Source organism: Stegostoma tigrinum, chromosome 23, assembly GCF_030684315.1.
Source record: "Stegostoma tigrinum isolate sSteTig4 chromosome 23, sSteTig4.hap1, whole genome shotgun sequence".
NCBI lineage: Eukaryota > Metazoa > Chordata > Chondrichthyes > Orectolobiformes > Stegostomatidae > Stegostoma > Stegostoma tigrinum.
Window position 1 is genome coordinate 11,521,168 of NC_081376.1, and position 14,051 is coordinate 11,535,218.

The 14,051-nt window shown below is 41.1% G+C and overlaps 1 protein-coding gene across 1 annotated transcript in view; it reads right to left on the minus strand.

Moving 5' to 3' along the window:
• Positions 1 to 3,458: 3,458 nt before the first annotated feature.
• The window catches only part of LOC125462191 (myosin-16-like), a 76,380-nt gene continuing 65,787 nt past the window's right edge, over positions 3,459 to 14,051 (minus strand). Inside the window, exons 39-45 of the mRNA XM_048551886.1 lie at positions 13,831 to 14,023; positions 13,088 to 13,291; positions 9,320 to 9,445; positions 8,590 to 8,760; positions 7,629 to 7,829; positions 5,919 to 6,135; positions 3,459 to 3,784 (exon numbers count right to left, since the gene is read on the minus strand). Of these exons, the coding sequence (XP_048407843.1) occupies positions 5,944 to 6,135; positions 7,629 to 7,829; positions 8,590 to 8,760; positions 9,320 to 9,445; positions 13,088 to 13,291; positions 13,831 to 14,023 (1,087 nt within the window). The 3' untranslated portion in view covers positions 3,459 to 3,784; positions 5,919 to 5,943. The remainder of the gene's footprint in view (positions 3,785 to 5,918; positions 6,136 to 7,628; positions 7,830 to 8,589; positions 8,761 to 9,319; positions 9,446 to 13,087; positions 13,292 to 13,830; positions 14,024 to 14,051) is intronic.

Below are 14,051 nucleotides of genomic sequence, written 5' to 3' on the forward strand. Positions count from 1 at the left end.
GATCATCCCCCTGCAACTTGTAGGCTTTTCTTAAGTGGTGAGTTCTTGCTAGAGATTGGCGAGTTCCCAGTTGATGATTACTATTGTTTGTCAAATGCCTTGTTAACAGCCCATCTCCCCAAGGGTTGTGAGCTTACCAAACTCACCATGCAAACTAGCTATTGGCAAAACCTGACATAGAAACCAGAGTGGATTCTTGGAGGGTTAACTCACTGCTTGCTCCAAAAGATCTCCAAGCTGGATACCAGTCACCAACATTTCAGGCATGGCCCAAGAGCACCGGCCACAAACATCCTGTGGCCACACATGTAGTCATCAGAAATATGTCGGCCACTAAGAATCCTCATGGCACATCTCTGATCCACTCACATGATGTTTCTGCACTTAGATGGTGCACATTGGGGCGGCACCAGCAGCTACCAATGTAAAGCAGCAGCAAGGGCACTGTGTGCTCAGGAACATGCATCAAGCTCATGGACTGGACCAGACTGTACTCCTGGGCTCTTCACTCACTGTGATTGCACTCACTTTGAGCCTATCTCAATGCTCACAGTATCCTTGTCTTACATTGTCTCAACAACCCTTATTCCTAACCTGCTTGCAAGCTATGTATATTTTTTATATCATTGTATGTGATCCTACCATTAAACTACACTGTAAAATGAACACAATGTCAATATCTGATCTGATGGCTACAAACCTGAGACAGAATGAGGTTAGATCATAAGAAATAGCAACAGGAGGGGGCTGTTCAGGCCTTCAAGCCTGCTGTACCATGCAATGGGATCATGGCTGACCTGACATTCCTCATACCTACTTCCTGCCCTGTCCGTGTAACCCTTGATTCCTCAACTAATCAAGAATCTATCTCAACCTTTAATATACACAAGGGCTCTAACCCCTCAGCTCTCTGTGGCAAGGAGTTCGAAAGATTCCCAACCCTTTGAGAGAAGAAATTCTCCCTCATCTCAGTCTTAAATTGGCACCCCATTATTCTGAGACTATGCCATCTGGTCCTAGATTCTCTCATGAGGAGAAACATCCTCTGTGAAGCCCCTTAAGAATCCTGTATGTTTCAAAGAGATAACTTTTCAACCTTCCAGTGAGTAGAAACTGTTTGTCTTATGAGCAAAGACTACTTTCCCCAATCCCAGAATCATTGTGGTAATCATTCTCTGAGCTGCCTGCAATGAAATAATATATTTCCTTAGTTAAGGGCACAAAAACTGCTCACAGTACTCCAGATGTGATCTCACCAGCATATGTTTGGATCCTTTTGAAATAAGGGCGAACATTTCATTAGCCTTCCTGATTACCCGCTGCATCTGTGTGCTAACTTTCTGTAATTCATGTGTAAGTATCCCCAAGACTTTCCACATCATAGCTCTCTGTAGGTTTTTTTTCCATTTAAATCATTGCTTCCTCAGCAGAAATCTCATTTTCCTTGTCCACTTCTTGCCATTTCTCTGCAGCCTGAGTAGGTTGCATTCATTCATTAGGTGAAAGGAGGATGGCACAAGGGTATGGTTGTGCTTTGGGGCGGAGAGGCGCAGGCTTCCACCATCCACAGGCTGTAAATCAGAGGAGATTGTGGTATGAAGGGGAAGCGGGAAGAGAATAGGAGGAGACGTTAAGAGCCAGCCCTTTTTTTTGATGTTTTTAGTTTCTCCATTGGCCATAGTCTCAATCATAGCTAACACTGTCTGCTCCCTTGAGGTAAGGATGTGCTAGACCTTTGGCTCGAGGCTGCAGACTTTGGTTTTGCATCACCTTGTCCTACACGACAGAAGGAGGTGAGTCAATGAGTGTGCGGCAATGCGTTTGGGTGATTGTGCCCATCATGGTTGACAGCCGGCAGTGTGTATAAACTGTGAGATGGCGGTGTTAATGTTGCAGTGGCATTCAGTGTGTGAAGAGAAAGTAAGACCCTGCATGTGAGAAATGAGTTATTGATGTTGGATATCAGTGGTAGGGAAGTGGTGTAAGGGAAAATAGCGGATAGCAAATAAGGCCATTGAACCTCTTGCGGCCCTGCATTCAGATCCTTAAACCTGTCTTCTGGTAGTGATAACTTTCTATTTCCACTGCCCAGAACGTCTGTCTGGATGCTTCCTGACCCCTGTGGATTTATTTATTTATTGTTGCATACATCTAGAATGGTACAGCGAGAAGTGTTTTGTCACCATAATCTAGTGCCATTTTGAGTTACCCAAAAAAGTAATTACATGGAGATCATCATTTGTACAAGGAGGTTTTCAAAAACATCTCCAAGGCTTCTCTAAGGTCCCTACAAGATGTCCCAGCCCCTGAAGAGTCCCCACACAGCTCTCTCTTCTACTCAACCTCACGAACCATGGCCTTCACTGCTATGTCGCAGAACCTTGGAATGTTCTGTTTGATCATTATTTTTCTTTTGGCTGGATACTCAGCCGGCACCGTCTCAGCTGAAATTCAACTCTTCTTAAGAGGTGCAAACTGGTTTTAAGTACAGCGCATTAACCTCCCATAGTGTCATCCTTCCACATGGACGCACCTGCAGCATACAGGCTCAACAGCTTGTTTTAACACTGGTTGTTCACTACGATCAAGGAAGTAGTTGACAAGTTTACATGCTGCCTGCGTTGGAAGGAACCAGCCCTGCTCTTATGACTTCACCTCGTCCAAATCTGTTTGGATCAAGGATGATTATTCCCAGCATTCCATGCTCATCATTTTTCTCTCCTTACTCAGAGATAAAAGCACAAGGCACAAAGTTAATCAGTAAGGGGTTGATCTGTTGAGAAACAGGCCTAGAAAATTACTCATTTACAGTCTAAGACTAATATTGACCAAGTTCATGAGTGTCTTGGCCTGTTTCTTGATTTGACTTATTAAAGCAAATATTACACAGTTATTTTAACTCATAGTAAGGCAGTCTGCTTTTTACATTTCTTGTTCACATTAGAGGGGTTTCAAAATGAATATAGTGAGCATGTCCTGAATGTAATTATTCCGCTAGATGTTCACTTCCTGTGTGCACAATACAGCACTATCAATTCATGATAACAAAGTGTGGGGCTGGATGAACACAGCAGGCCAAACAGCATCTTCGGAGCGCAAAAGCTGACGTTTCGGGCCTAGACCCTATCACAATTCATATTTGGCCTCAATTCAATAAATACTTCCATTCTATCCAATTAAAAATTATTTAAATGGGCAGACCTGTTGCCCTAAAGACTTCTGCAGCATCCGATGCATGCAGTAGCTCCCAATGCAGCTTTACTGGGTCTGCATTATACCCTTCCTCAAGTACACAGCAACACATTTTATTATCATACCATGACAGTCTTTTACCAGTTATCTAATGCTGGCAAGAACAATGTGTGAAAAATAATTTTAATGACTATGAATCAAATTCCCAATGATCATTCCTGTTGAAAGAACATAAAAAAACCACCGCACAGAACTCATTACTGCACTATACATTTATTTAGTTAATTGGGTGCACAGGTATTTACACAATCAGCCAGGTGATACATCAAACTGCACACTCTATCCTTGACTTGAGGGAGCAAACTTCCTTTCCAACTGTCAATGTTACTAGTATTGACGTTTTTCCAGTTTACCAGATGGAAGACACTATACCTCTTCAAATTAGTACAATTCAGTGCAAGAGAGATGTCACTTTACTTTTGCACCCTTTCACTGCTAAATATTTCAATACCCTTTGAAAAGATCAGAAGATGTTTCGAAGATATTGTCTTCAATGAGTGATTGATAGCTGTCATGGAAGAGATGTATAACCCTGAAAGCAAATGAAAAACATTGAAGTTTGGTGGAAATCTCTTTGGTACCAAAGTCAGTTATTCACTCAATAACTTGTAACCATTTTAATTTTTTCTCTCCTTTATGGGCCCTAAACTTTATGGATCTTTGACGGGAACATGAAATTTATTGGTGAAAAGTGAACAATGACCATCTACCTTCCAACATTTTCTATCATTGATTTGGTCATCTGCAGGCGGCACGCTGGCTCAGTGGTTAGCACTGCAGCCTCACAGCGCCAGGGACCTGGTTCGATTCCAGCCTCGGGTAACAGTCTGTGCAGAGTCTGCACGTTCTCCTCGTGTCTGCGTGGGTTTCCTCCGGGTGCTCCAGTTTTGTCCCACAGTCCAAAGTTGTGCAGGTTAGGTGGATCGGCCATGCTAAATTGCCCGTAGTGTTCAGGGGTGTGTGGGTTGTAGGGCAATGGGTCTGGGTGGGATGCTCCAAGGCGCGGTGTGGGCTTGTTGGGCCGAAGGGCCTGTTTCCACACTGCCGGGAATCTAATCTAATCTAATTAATCTAAACATGATACAACAGTAATAGAGTCGTTGACTAATGTTAACAATCAATTTCAATTAATTGACAACATTCACAGATACAAAGTGAAGAAAACTCCAAAGATGGGCAAGGTTATGACACTTGCTGATATTCAAATGGTCAGTGGATGAGGGACAGGTGTCGTGTAAATGGCCAGCATATGGGGTGGACAGACAATATAGATCAATTTTCCTCTTGTTTATTTGGCCTTGGGCCTTGTGAGTTTAATGCTTATGTTACATTGAAGCAATACAACTAGAAAAAAGGAGGAACTGACATTTCTAAAGCACTTTTCATGACCTCAGGAAATCTCAAGACATTTTCCAGCCAATAATTTTTTGAGGTGTAGTCACTGGATTGACCATAGGAAATGTACCAACCAATGGGTCTCATGTAAACTGAAAGGTAAAGAGAATATAATACCCTTGATTGCATTATAACAAAAATAGAAAATCTTGGAAACAGCAGGTCGGATGAAAGGTCATTGAGCTAGATGTTTCTCTCTGTGCACTTGCTTCCAAAACTATTGAATATTTCCAGTATTTTCCATTTTAATTTGACCTCCAGCTTTCAGAGTAATAAAATGTAGACTACTTAATCAATGTGAAGGGAGAGAACAAATTTTTCAGCAGGCCCTGAGCTTCTTCCAAATAATGCAATTCCTCACAGCTAGGCGAGACCGGGCCTCCAGTTAACATTTCATCTAAAAGACATCACCTCCACAGCACAGCATCCCCTCAGTACTGCACTGAAGAGTCGAGTCTCTGAATCCACAACCTACTGAGGGTTTGGTTTTAACTCAGTATGAGTGAACGTGTTAAAATCAATCCAGAAGTCACATTCTGAGGGTGTTATCTGTTAACTGAACAACTTAAGGTGAAGCATATACAAGCGGTGGGCATTGATTGGATGAAGGGCAAATTTTTTACAGAGGGTGTTCATGTGTGGAATGAAGTGGTGGATGTGGGCACATTTACATTTAAGAGACATTTGGATTAGTACATGAATGGGAAGAGTTTGGATGGAAATGGCCCAGGAACAGGCAGGTAGAACTAGTTGAATTTAGGATAATGTGCAGGATGGACTGGTTGGACTAAGGGTCTGTTTCTGTGCTGTATGACTCTGTGACTCTATATATAAAGAGACACTTATTGATATCACTGTGTAGGTAGAGTTTGGAACTATATGCTTGTAAACTTTTATTCTGTGAATAAATCTAAAACTGAGTAAAGATTGATCTCCGCTTAGACAAGTGGAGCCAAAGGGCCTGCTTCCATGCCGTATGCGTCCATGACTCAAGCTTCATACTTCACCTACTGGTTGTCAGGGGTTTAACAATAACATCTGACTCTCAACTGACTCCTAAACCAAGGATTTAGAATATAAATGACCAGTTCATACAGATTATATCCTTTGAGTCTGGAGAACCTAGCAACATTGTTGCAAAGAGTCTATCCTCAGAGATATGCTACTAGGCAGGAAAAATATTAAAGCAAAAAACAAATAAAAAGTCACAAGGACAATCACTTTTGAATATAAATCTTCAATTTGGACACAATCGGAAAATTCAAACCTACCAGCTGAGTTGGAAACAGCATTGGCCTACTCCTCTGTGGTGGATTTGGAAGATACCTGGATAACCTCAACAGTGCTGAAGCCTTTGCTTGCAGAAACACGGTTCCGAGTGCGGAGTTTGTTCAGCGCAACCTCGGCCATTCCAGCTCTTTCCTCAGCATCATCCAGCTCGTGCACAGTTTTCCTGTATTTTGCCAGGCTCTGGTTAGCCTGTTCCTCCTGTGAAAGTGACAGCAAAGAAACTCTGTGAGTGCTATAGTCACCGTTAGGCTCTTTCTAGCAGGAACAAGGTTAAATAAATGGAGAATCTTTCGCAACTTACTTCTTTGGCAATTTACTTCTTATGAAAAATGTTACTTCTTCCTGAGAAATCAGTATACCTTCCCAGTGAGAGACCAGGTGAATCCCCAGGAAGATTGCAGACAAATGGTTCTGCAGTCTTCCCAGGATTTCTTCACCCGCATGTAAGGAGTGGAATTTCCAATCCAAATGCCACAGGAGGTAAATGGCAGCTGGACCTCGGAAAGCCCAAATTTCTTTAGTTAATTTTTTTGTGGAAGCTGTTGTTAAGTTGACTGGAAAACTCCACTATCTTCCACAAGGGAGCTTCACTAGCGATGTTTAGGGCAAGGAAGTGACCGCTACTTTTGCAAAATCAACAAATTTAGAAAACAAAAAGGTGGGCATGTTGGTTCCCTTTACTTAAGGGCTGTGCAAAGTTTATCCAAGTAAAACCATAGCATGGTAAGTACTGGTAAGCACTGTCAGGTACCCTACCAACACTCCTGCAGGAAGGGTCACTGGATTTGAAATGTTAGCTCTGCTTTCTCTCCACAGATGCTGCCAGATCTGTTGAGCTTCTCCAGCAATTTATGTTTTGTTTCAGACCTTCCAGCATCCGCAGTCTTGGTTTCATTTCCTCCCAACATTCTCGTCTGCTTGGCAACTCAACAACTTCCACGGTCTCCAGTCATTCCAGAGACCAAAGGAAAACAGCTGCCAAATTCGAGGCCACAATTTTAAAAATACAATGTGTTTGGAATCATTGATTGGCTGTGTCCAGTTCAAACAAGTGTTCAGCCAGGTAGCTTCGTAATAGGTAGTTTGAAATTTAGATTACTTGGATAGTGTGTTCTGCATTCTCTGAGTATTCTGTTACAAAAAATAGTTAGGTTATTAAAAATGTATGCACACATATTTCCCACAATAGCAGCATGTATCTTCAAACAGAACAATTCCTGATTGTGAGATTCATTCATTTACGAGTGCTATGCCCAAAAGCAGGTCTTTGGCTTGTGGTCTGCTCTTACTTCATCCTTAATGGTTTTAATGTTTGACACAGGTGGTTTGCTATTGCCTCCCAACCTCACGGGCAATGTGGAGATCCAGCTTCCCAAGTATACCTCAGCCTAGGCTACACCATCTCGTGGCAATCTAAGGTAATTACATACCCTACCTCATTGGCATCAGCAAGGTGAACAAAAACAAGGCTGACCGAAATATATGGATGATGAGACAAGGGAAGGAATTTTAGAAGGTCTAATCTAAAGAATGACAGAATTAGATTTTAGAAGTAATCTTAAAGGAGAAAAGAGGGAATTGGACAGCCACAGGAATTGAGTGAGGAATTTTCAGAGTAAGTTCATTCGGAATGATTATATTCATTGACCCCTCCTTTTGACAGCTGCAGTAAGGTCAAAGTGAGCACTTACAGACTCTTCAATCTGCCTCTTGTAGCTCTTCAGCTTGTTCTGCAGTTTCTCCACCAGTTCCTGCATACGCTGGTTGGTTTTGTGATCTTCCTCAGTCTGGAAGATTAGCTCCTTCAGCCGTCGCTCATTCTTGCGCAGATTCTTCACTGTTTCAACATGGCGTTTCTGCTCAGAGTCCAGCTCAGATTCCAGTTCCTTAATCTAAACACAGCAAAGAAATATTATATAAATACCAAGTTTCTCACTTGACAAGGATAACCATGAAAATTCAGGACAGGTTAACCAGAAAGAAAATAAACAAAGGCAGGATATTTTGCATTTATGTCACACCTTTATAATCTTATGATGCCCCAAATCTCTTTTTGGTTAAAATCACATTATATCACATCTAATATCACATCTAAACAAATGATAACCATTTCTCAAGACCAATACAATCATGTATTCTAATTAGCAGGACAACTTTATTTTGTATTAACTATTCTGGAATTCTTTCAATCCAATCTGAATCTTCCTTTATGTATTAAATACACTCTGATTAGTTAATAAGTTATGTCTACCGTGAAAGTCCATTAATTTCAGTTGAAGGCTAAAAACAGGAAGGGAGGATGCAGATTGATTGGCATGGGCTTTGATCAATCAAGGCATTGCCAAGGGAATGCAGCAAGGTATGGCTGCTCCCTAAGTTGCTGTTTAATAGAAAAATGCACAATGTGTGGGACATGTGATTTCTGCCTGTAAAGGACAATTCCCTGCGGATGAAAGTGTGCAACTTCTTTCAAATACACGAGTCATGTTATGAATATATTGCATTTTAAAACAATTGATGTACAAATGGATTCTGAAATCATTTTACTCCCCTGTAACATCTTGTGTGCAATAACATAACTGAGTCTGAAGGTGAACTTTATTTCTGGTAACTCAGGTCGACCTTCAATCCTTATTCTACTGCTCTCCTCACCTTTGCCTCCAGTTTCTGGATGATACGCCGGCCACCCTTTAGGGCTTGTTGTTCAGCTTCTTCCAGCTTAACCTGCAAATCTTTGATTTGAATCTCAAAGTTCTTCTTTATCTTCTCCAGGTGCATGCAGTGTTCTTGTTCTTGGTGCAGTTCCTCAGTCATACGGGCAGCCTAATTAAACAAAAGAGGAAAAGTAATCTCCTACATTTTTTGCATATTCTGGTTGAACCAAAATATATCATTCACCAATAAATAAAGAACCCTGTCCCAATCTAATTCACATCAACCCCCATCTCTTCCACTTTCATCATTAATACATGGTGCTTTAGGTTCTGAGTTAATATCGAGTCATAGATCTGCTGCAATTTAAAAGATGCAGCAACAAGTGTTCTCCACAAGCTATACAAGGAGATGTCAGAAACAAGAAATCGGTCATCTAGATTCAACGTTGTGATCTTTTAAAACATTCAGTGTGTCACATTCAATGTAACTCAATGTCACAATTATAAAATTACAATAATTCTGTCATGGAAAATGGTTTCCTTTCTAAATTCATTACCAAGGGACTAAAGATGTCCAATTCTAGCTTGGATGGAAATTAAAGTTTAATTTGCTTTATTTACAAATGAATTAACCTGAGTGAAATTATGTCATATGGGTAATATATGAATAGTTCCTCATCTGATAAGAACATTTAAGTTGTACAATGGTCCAAGTTGTATAAACCTACATCACTCATGGCCTTCTTTGCCTTCTCATCAGCAGAACGGAACTCGTGGATCAGTTCTTCGTGTTCATTTGTGAGTTGCTGAAGATCCCCTTCCAGCTTACGTTTATAAGTCACTAAAGTACTGTTCTAAAGGAAAAGAGAACAGGAAATTTGACCAGACACAATTAATTCTGTCCAGTTTGATCAGTCAACTGTAATAAATAAAGAACTCTGTCCCAATCTAATTCACATCAACCCCCATCTCTTCCACTTTCTTCATTAATACATGGTGCTTTAGGTTCTGAGTTAATATCGAGTCATAGAGTCATATAGCATGGAAACAGATCCTTCAGTTCAACTCATTCACACCAACCAGACATCCTAGTCTGACCTAGTCCCATTTGGCCCATATCCCTTTAAACCTTTCCTTTTCATGCACCCACCCAGATGCCTTTCGGACATTGTAAATATACCAGCCTCCACCACTTCCTCTAACAGCTTGTTCCATATAAGCACATGCTCTGCGTGAAGAAGTTACCCTTCAGGGTCTTTTTAAATTTTTCCCCTCTCTTGTTAAACCTGTGCCCTCTAGTTTTGGACTCCCCAACTCTAGGAAAAAGACCTTGGCTATTCACCCTATCCATGCCCATCATGATTTTATAAACCTCTATAAAGTCACCCCTCAGTCTCTGCTCCAGGGAAAAAAGCCCCAGCCAATTCAGCCTCTCCCTAGAGCTCAAACCCTCCAGTTCAGGCAACATACTTGTAAATCTTTTCTGTACACACTCAAGTTTTAATAAAATCCTTCCAATAGAAGGATGACCATAATTATATGCAGTATTCTAAAAGTGGCCTTACCAATGTCCTGTATATCCACAATACCACATCCCAATTCCTAAGCACAATGTTATGACCAATGAAGCTAAATGCCTTCTTCACTACTCTGTCTAACTGCAACTCTAACTGCAAGGAATTATGTACCTGCACCCCAAGGCCTCTTTGTTCAGCAACACTCCCCAGGGCTTACTATTAACTGTATGAGTCCTGCCCTAGTTTTCCTTACTAAAATGCAACAGTTCACATTTATCTCAATTAAACTTCATCTGCCCCCCCCTCATTGGGTCCATTTGATCAAGGTCCCATTGTACTCATAATCTTCTCTCCTGTCCACTACACCACACATTTTGGTGTCATCTGAAAACTTATTAACTATACCTCTGATATTCACATCCAAATAACAGCTCCTCTATTCACATGACAAAAAGCAGTGGACGCAGCACCAATCCTGTTCGCGTAACAGATCACAGGCATCGTGTCTAAAAAACAGCTCTCTACCACCATCCCCTGTCTCCCAAATTCAAGTCAATTTTGTATCCAGTTGGCGAGCTCCCCCAGACCCCATGTGATCTAACCTCATTAACTTGTTGACCATGAGAAACCTTGTTGAACGCTTTGCTAAAGTCTATTTAGATAACATCTACTGCTCTGCCTTCATTAATATTCTTTATTACATCTTCAAAAAATTCAATCAAGTTAGTCAGTGAGACACATTTTCACATGCACAAAGCCATGCTGAATATCCCTAATCAGTCCCTGCCTTTCCAAATGTATGTAAATCCTGTCCCTCAGAATCCCCTTCAACAACTTATCCATTGCTGATGTAAAGCTCACTGGTCTATATTTCCCTGGCTTTTCCTTTCTTATGTAATGCTACCACGTTAGCCAACCTCCAGTCTTCTGGCACCACACCTGTGGATGTCCATGATGCAAATAACTTAGCAAGAAGCCCAGCAATCTCTTCCCTCACTTCCCATGGGGTTCTAGGAAACACCTGATCAGGTCTGGGGGCTTTAGCTACCTTTATGCATTTTAAGATCTCCAGCACCTCTTCTTGTATAATATGTAATTTTTAAAAGATATCACTATTTATTTCTCCTAGTTCCCAACTTCCATGTCCTTCTCCACAGTAAATGCTGACACATGATTTGTTTAGTATCTCACCCATCTCCTGTGGTTGCACACACAGATGGCCACGCCGATCTTTAAGGGGCCCTTTTCTCCCCCTAGTTACTCTTTGGCCCTTAATGTATTTATAGAATCTCTTTGAATTCTCCTTAACTCTATTTGCCAAAGTCATCTCATGTCCCATATTTGCCTTCCTGATTTCCCTCATGTATACTCCTTACTGCCTTTGTACTCCTCTGGGGATTAACTCAATACCTGATATGCCTCCCTCTTTTCCTTGACCAAAACCTCAATTTCTCTAGTTACCCAACATTCCCTACACCTACATGCTGTGCTCTTCACATGAGCAAGAACATACTGTCTCTGTACTCCCATTACCTCATTCTAAAAGGCCTCCCATTTCCCAGTCATGCCTTTACCAACAAATAGCCTGCCCCGTCAATTTTGGAAAGTTGCTGTCTAATTCTATCAAAATTGGCCTTACTCCAACTTAAACTTTAATTTTTTGATCAATTCTATTGTTTCCTATAACTACTTTAAAACTAATAGATTTATAATCACTTTCCCCAAAGTTCTACCCCACCGACGCCTCAATCGCCTGCCCAGCCTTATTTCCCGATAGAAAATCAAGTATTGCTCCTTCTCTCTTAGGTTCACTCACATACTTAATAAGAAAGTTTTCTTGTACGCACGTAATAAATTCCTTCCCATTCAAGCCCTTAACACAATGACAGTCCTGGTCTACCTTTAGAAAGTTAAAATCCCCTACCATTACAACCCTATTTTTCTTATAGATATCTGACATCTCCTCACATATTTGCTTCTCAATTTCCCACTGACTACTGGGGACCCTATAGTCCAATCCCCAAAAGGTGATCATCCCTTTCTTATTTTTAAGTTCTACCCATACAACTATATTGGACGATTTCCAAGGAATATCCTCCCTAAATCCAGCTGGAATATTCTCCCGAACCAAGTACACCCTTCCCCGTCCCACTCTTCCCTTGCTTTCCTTTCTATCCTTCCTGTAGCATCTATACCTCGGAACATTAAGGGGCCAGTCCTGCCCATCCCCAAGTCATGTTTCTGTAATAGCTGTGATAACCCAGTCCCATGTTCCCAACCATGTCCTAAGTTTATCTGCCTTACCTGTTAGGCCTCACGCATTGAAGGAAATGCAGTTTAATTTATCAGTTTTACCTCATTCTCTGCCACACTTTTATCTGCCTTGACAATTTGACTTGCTCTCCTTATCTCCTGTACCAGCCTCAGCCTTTTTTCTCACTATTGCTTTGGCTCCCCCTACCCTTAATTAATTTAAAGCCTCCCATCATAGCACTTGCAAATTTCCCAGCAAGGATACTGGGCTCCTTCTAATTCAGGTGGAACCTGTTCCTCTCAAACAGGTCATTTCTACCCCTGAAGAGATCTCAATGATACAAAAATGTGAATCTATTATAATATTTCACAATGCAGTAATGAGAATTAAATACAAACTCAGAAAGGCAAATGTATCATATCAGATGCTTCCATTTTCCACAGTGAATTTAAGTCTACTGTTGTAGCCAACCTTGTTTTGCAGGTCTGTATAATTTAAGACCAATACAGGAAATGTTCAAACTCATTGTAGCAATGACCCATGTTGAGAGAATGAAGAAGAGCCTTTGAAACAATCGATGTGGACTGGATTCTAAACCAGGATATTATGATAGTGGAACATTATTGCATGTATTGATGTGAGATTCCTTTGCTACTCCAAAATGCTCAACCATCCTTTTTAATGAACTTCCTTTGATCATCTGGGTTTGTGTCTGCAGTGATTACCTGTACATTGAGTTCATTGTATCGTTCAGTTAATTCTACTAGCTCCTGTTCTGTCAGCTTGCGGGATCGTTCACTGGATTCCAGAGTGTTGCGATGTTCCTCCAGTTCTGTCTGCAGAAGGCTAATGCGTCGTTCAGACAGATTAAACTGTTCACGCAGCTCCTCGTGTCTACGCGCATCCTCGTCCATTTGAGCTTGTGTATCCTGAGGCAGCAAGAAATAGAACAGGAAGATTGTTCAGTGCACCAAAACTCTGAGTCAGGCAACAGCTTGATCAAAGGATAACTGTTTTCAAATCCTTTCATGGCCTTGCTTGTCTCTAGAACCCACATTTCAACAGCCCACTGTCACCTCTGCCCTCCTCTGACTCAAGGTCCTTGCACTTTTGTTCCAATATTATCTATCCAGATCCTAAACTCTGGCTTTTTCTCTCTGTCTGATTTAAGAGCTCCTTGTCTATCCTAATTCACCTTTTGATTTATTTATTTGATTTCAATAATATTGTTGCAATGAGCCTTGAAACTGTTTAGTACTGTAAGGGTGCTGGAAAAATGCAGTTGCTACTATCTTATTTGTAACCTTACCATAGTTAAGAAGCCTCTAAATGTATAGACTTGTATTTAGATCATTCCAATTACCTCAAACTTCCTCCTTACCTCCTTAACATGAAACCACCAACTTTCCTGGCAAGAAAAAGTTATAATAATGTTGCAATCAAGCATAAGACTTTAATCCATATGTACCTTGAGTTGTTGCTGCAGTTTCTTTAGGGTTTTAACCAACTCGGCATTGTTTTTGTTTGCATGTTCCAGCTGGATCTCCATCTCATTTACATCAGCTTCCATTTTCTTCTTCAGCCTGAGTGCCTCCGCACGGCCCTTGGTCTCAACCTCTAAGCTGGCCTGCAGCGATTCAATGGCACGCTGGTGGTTCTTCCTGTCAATTCATAGGGAAATGTATCGGA